This window comes from Lepidochelys olivacea (assembly GCF_965140295.1).
Source record: "Lepidochelys olivacea isolate rLepOli2 genome assembly, chromosome: 25".
In the NCBI taxonomy this organism is placed as follows: Eukaryota; Metazoa; Chordata; order Testudines; family Cheloniidae; genus Lepidochelys; species Lepidochelys olivacea.
The window spans coordinates 16,125,440-16,130,805 of record NC_140435.1 but is presented as its reverse complement, the minus strand read 5'-3'; the positions used below and the strand labels follow the sequence as shown (position 1 = coordinate 16,130,805).

At 55.7% G+C, this 5,366-nt stretch overlaps 1 protein-coding gene across 1 annotated transcript; it reads left to right on the top strand.

Moving 5' to 3' along the window:
• Positions 1–2,700: 2,700 nt before the first annotated feature.
• Positions 2,701–4,784, top strand: GADD45B (growth arrest and DNA damage inducible beta). The gene is made up of 4 exons (XM_084614573.1): positions 2,701–2,974; positions 3,111–3,212; positions 3,483–3,699; positions 3,980–4,784. The coding sequence occupies exons 1-4, from the start codon at positions 2,931–2,933 to the stop codon at positions 4,091–4,093; spliced, it is 477 nt and encodes a 158-aa protein (XP_084470699.1). The 5' UTR covers positions 2,701–2,930; the 3' UTR covers positions 4,094–4,784.
• The last annotated feature ends 582 nt before the right edge of the window (positions 4,785–5,366 follow it).

Below are 5,366 nucleotides of genomic sequence, written 5' to 3'. Positions count from 1 at the left end.
AGCCCCTTGGGACCTGCTGTTAGCTCCTATCCTTGCAACCTCCTTATTCACATAACCCAAAACGCTACAGCCTTCAGCTAGGGCCACTCCCTACCGCTTAGGATCTCACAGCCTCAGTTTCCCCGAGGGCAGCAGTACTTACCCCACTGGGGGAGGGGTTGATTAGTCAATGTCTCTAAGGCACTTTCAGAATAAAAGCACCATGTAAGGGCTACATGTGATTAACTTATTGTTATAATTGCTGCAGTAGGGTTACTACGGAGTCTGGCTCCATCACCGTATTTAGCTACCTTATCTATCCATCCCATATACTTCCCTCTGTCTATCCATCCAGCCCTATACACACCCCCATCTATCTATCCATCCATCCATAACCCCATACGCACCCCTCTATCTATTCCTTTTCACACCCCTCTATCTGTCCATCCATCCATAACCCCATACGCACCCATCTATCCCCATATACTCCCCTCCGTCTATGTATCCATCCATCCACCTCCATATACACACATCTACGTATCTATCCCCATTCACACCCTTTGTCTATCCATTGATCTCCATACACACCCAGCTATCTATCCGTCCACCCAGAATCCCATATGCACCCATTGATCCCCATATACACCCCTCTGTGTATGTATCCATCCATCTCCATATACACCCCTCTACGTATCTATCCCTATGCACACCCTTTGTCTATCCACTGATCTCCATACACACGCCTCTATCTATCCCCCCACACCCATCCACACACCCTCTTATCCCTCCAGCATAGGTCTAGAGTTCCCATCCCAGCTGTCTCTCAGGCCCAGAGCCTCCAAGGTATTTAGGGGCCTCCCCAGCCTGGGGGCTCTGACTCCCACTGAGATCAAGGGAGGGGGTTTGCACTTCAGGTCACACGCCGAGCCGCCAGCCTGCTGTGCACGCCGGGCCCGCTAGGCGGCGGCCTTGCCCGCCGCGAGCGGCCTCCGCCGGCTGGTGTGGCAGCTGGCCTGCCCGGCGCTGCTGGGCGCCTCCCGGCAGCTACCGGCCGGGTTTGCGACGACAACACACGACCGCAGGGTGCAAAGCCGCCACGCCCGAGCGCCCCGGGCAGGAAGGGTCAGAGGGGGGAGAAACTCGGCCCCCTGCAGCCTGAACCCCAGGTCCTGAGCACCGCCCCCTGCAATGCAGAAATGTCATTCATTGCACCCCCCTCGGCGCTGAGCTGGGGGCGCCCCCCTGCCCTGTGCCTGCGTCTCCAGAGAGACCAGCCGGGCAGCAAGCTGCCCGTTGCACTTTCTGTTTTTTTGCAAATCCACCTGGGGCTAATCTCCCCCGAAACGTGAGCCTCGAGCAAGCCTATTGCAACACGCCCTGCTTTGCACCGGGGACCTTTTACCTCTGCAAAAGTTCAGGCTCCAAGCTCGACCTCCCACGTGCTTTGCAGAGCGGGGCGTTATGCGAACCTTGCAGCTCCCCCCCCCGCCCCTCATTCAAATACAAACTGAAGGCCAGCCCAGCAGCGCTCCCTGCAAGTCCCCTGGCAGCTCCGCTGCTCGGGAAAGTACACGGTGTCTTGTTTGCGTTCCCAGGTTTGTGAGGGACCCGGAGATTTGGAGGTTGGTTAATTCTCGGCCTGAAATCAATCTTGCCACCCAGGCAGCTCCCATCGTGAGCGCGAGCCTGAAGCGAGTATTGTCTGCAGCCAGCAGCGTGTGTACCCCAGTAAAGACTGTACGCCTCCCCACCCCACCCCCACACACACCCCCGGGGTCTAAGGAGCGTTGCAAAAGAAGAAAAGAGAGGACCCCTAGAAGGTCCAAGCCAAGGAAACATGATGCACGCTACAGGGGTTGTTGTGAAACAAGTCACCAAGTTTTTGCAAGCTGCAGAAACCATGACTGGCTCTAAAACCTCATGATTAACTCACCCTTTCCCCTCCGCCGCCTACACAGCATTATAGACTTGGTGCTCTTCGTTTTCTGCCAGCGAGGTGGAATGGGTATCGCCCTGATCAAATGGGGGTGCGGGGAGGCAACGTACCCCTGCATAGCAGGGAATTCACCAGACAAGTTTGCTTTTTGCAGCTCCAGAGCTCAGTCCTGGGAATATAGACACCTCCTCCCCTCCCACCCCCCCGCATCTCGGAATTTGCTCCGGAGTGGAAGAGAATACTTGTTTTCCCTTTGCATAATGTCCCTGCTTTTCCTTTGCCAAATGCATCCTCGCCTGGACGTGGCTTTTTGGTCCCTGAACAGACTCAGCCCGGGTCAGGGTGGCCGGGGGCTTCCTGGGAAAACGGCGCGGGGGGGGGGGGGGAATTTCCAGGGGCATGCATTTCCATGTAAATTCTTGGGATAGTTATCTCCTCTGAACATAGCACGGCTTCCAGCCCTGCCCCCACGGCTGCAAGCCCAGGGCTCTGTGGAAATCCCACGCCTCTGCCCAGCACAGGAACAAAACCTGCTGAGAAATGTCTATCGAAACTCTCGCTCGTGTTTTGTGTGTGTGTTTTTTTTTAAGCAAATCCCTCCCTTGGAAAACTTCCCCCGCCCCACGTGGGGCTACTCGCTATTTTCCCCCAGCGGGAGAACCAATCAGCTGGCACCGGATTTTTTCCCTTTGTGGCCGAGGAACCAATAGGAAAGGAGACGCCCCGCCCCTTCTGCAAGGCTATAAAAGGCGCCCGCAGCGACCAGTGTCCCTGAGACTGTTTGGAGGAGCCGGGCTGTTGGATTCGGAGTGGCGCCGGATTGACCCGCAGCTGGAGCGTCTGTCGTCGCGGGGAGATTGCCGCCGGGAGGAGCGAGCCTTGTTTCTCCAGTGGATTATTGCACGGCTCCCGCCGGCCCTCTGCGCTGCTGCTGAGGCCCTTGGGCTGAGGGTTGCTGCTTCTCCCCCCCCCCGTCTCCTCCTGACTCCAAGCCGCTGTGGATTATAATTGCAACATGACCCTGGAAGAGCTGGTGGCTTGCGACAACGCTGCCCAAAAGTAAGTGTCCCCCTCCTTGGCGGCGCTGCAGGAGCATGCGGCGGTCCCGGCGCTCCCCGCTGGCCCTGCGCCGGCCGGGCTTTCCAAAGCGGCTCCGCATTAACGCCGCCCCCCCCCCTTGTGCCCTCTCCCAAAGGATGCAGACCGTCAGCGGAGCGGTGGAGCAGCTGCTGGTGGCGGCTCAGAGGCAGGACTGCCTGACCGTCGGCGTCTATGAGTCGGCCAAGCTCATGAATGTGTAAGTGGCCGTGGCGTGTGCAGGGTCTGATCAGCTGATGGGGCGGGGGGGTGCTCAGCTCATTTAGCTCCGCTGGAGCTGGGGGGGGGGTGATGGGGAGCTGGGGGGGACAGATGCAAGAGAGACGCACTCCGGCATTGGCAGTTTGCTCAGGAGCAGCTGGGGGGGGGGGGTAGGGCTGAGACTCATTTCCTTAGATGGAGAGTCGATTTGTGGGGCCTGTCTTCCCCCCTGATCCTGACCGGTCTGCTTCCTCCCCCTGCCCTTCAGGGATCCCGACAGCGTGGTGCTTTGCCTCCTTGCCATTGATGAAGAAGATGAGGGTGACATCGCCTTGCAAATCCACTTCACCCTCATCCAGGCTTTCTGCTGCGACAACGACATCAACATCCTGCGGGTGTCCGGCATGCAGCGGCTGGCCAAGGTCCTCGGGGAGAGTTTGGAGGACAACAGCGAACCCCGGGACCTGCACTGCATCCTAGTGACGGTAAGTCCCCTGTGGTGCTGGGTGCCAGGGGTTGGGGAGGGTGTCCATCACCTGGGAGTCAATCCCATCCCTGTAGAGGGGAGCTTGTATTGTTCAGTGGTGCTGATGCAGGGCCATGTGACCTGGGGCTGAGCCAAGGTGCTTCAGTGATGTGTATGTTACCGAACAGCCTGGTGTGGGTCACCGCTCAAGTATGTCTCCTGAATGGGCGGGGGTGACGTCCAAGAGGCTTGCGTTTTGTTGTTGCTAACGGTTGGATCTGTGTGTCCTCTCCCACCAGAATCCCCACACCGATTCCTGGAAGAGCCAAGGGTTGGAGGAAGTAGCCAGTTACTGTGAAGAAAGTCGCTGTAACAACCAGTGGGTCCCCTATGTCTCGCTGCTGGAGCGTTGAGCCGGGCACTGCCTTCTCGTTTTGTGCTGAATTCATGTTTTTTAACAAAAAAAACGACAACATTTTAAAAAAATAAAAAACCACCCCATCAAAATAAAAGCTAAGGAGTAACGGAGAGGAGAGAGCCTGGGCCGGCAACGACAGTGTGCGTGGAAAGGGAGGAGCGCCAGGGGACTGGCGATGGCAAAGGGGCTGTGACAGCGTGGAGACCGTTAAAGGAGGAGCAGGCGGGCAGGAGACATGCTTGGGGGAATGGCTGAGTCAAGGCGACTGACTCCTGGAACGTGAAGAGTGCTCGAATCCTGTACGCAAGGCACGACGTGTTTCTCTGACGTGTTTCTCTGTCTGCGTGGGGTGTGGATGCCACTGATCCATGGCAAAAGACTGGATTTCCCTCCGCTCCCTTTCTCTGCAGCGGGAGGGGGCATGACCACATTTTGCTAAGGACTTAATGTGGCAGGGTGGGGAAGAGACTGGATTTTTATTCCATTTTTTGCATCTGCTTTGTGTTGTGGATGGAAGATGCGAGGACTGAAAAGGACAGTTGCAAATGAACTCTTTATTTTTTAATGGACAGAATGTCTTATATTTATAAGCTCAAGATTGCAATTTTTTTTCTTTGCACTCAAGCCACTAAGTGATTCTATATATTCTTGTACAATGAACTTGCAATAAATTTCTGAACGCTAAATATCGCTTCCTCTTGCATCCTTTTTTTTTTTTTTTTTTCCCGTCAAGCTGTGACGCTTCCTGGTCCCTGCATGTTGCCTCACGGCACGTCCTGTACTCTGTGAGCGGCTCAGGATGTAGCTGTGTTCTTAAACCAGCTTCCAGGAGCCAGCCCTGTTCTCGCTCTTTGCAAAACACTGTGGCTTTCTGGCTCCATGGCGCCACCACTTCTGTAAATTGACAAAGAGGCTTAAACAAGCAGCAATTAAGGGCTGGCCTGTTGCAAAATGCCATGTGAGCTGCTGGCTGGTGCAGCCTCCTGCCTACTTGCAGCTAAACAGGATTTTGTCTGGTTTCGGGGTGTGGAGGAAGGAGCGTGGGCCAAGTTTGGAGAGTGGGGGGCTAAAGAGAAGTGCTAATTAGGTCCTTAAATTGACTCACTCATAGCCCCCCCCCCTTCAGGATCATGGATAATCAGTGTGTAGGTTTGATTAGACTTACTGAAGTGCATAAAGTTTTTTGTTTTTTTTCCTGGCATCTCCCAGCCCCTCCCTCTCAATGGTGGTGCCCCCCACAAGGCTGAGCTGAAAGCACCCCTTGTTGG

Coding starts and splice junctions, on each gene's coding strand:
- GADD45B (XM_084614573.1), top strand. CDS start 2,931: ATGACCCTGGAAGAGCTGGTGGCTTGCGACAACGCTGCCCAAAA. Junction 2,975..3,110: donor TGCGACAACGCTGCCCAAAA/GTAAGTGTCCCC, acceptor CCTCTCCCAAAG/GATGCAGACCGTCAGCGGAG. Junction 3,213..3,482: donor TCGGCCAAGCTCATGAATGT/GTAAGTGGCCGT, acceptor CCTGCCCTTCAG/GGATCCCGACAGCGTGGTGC.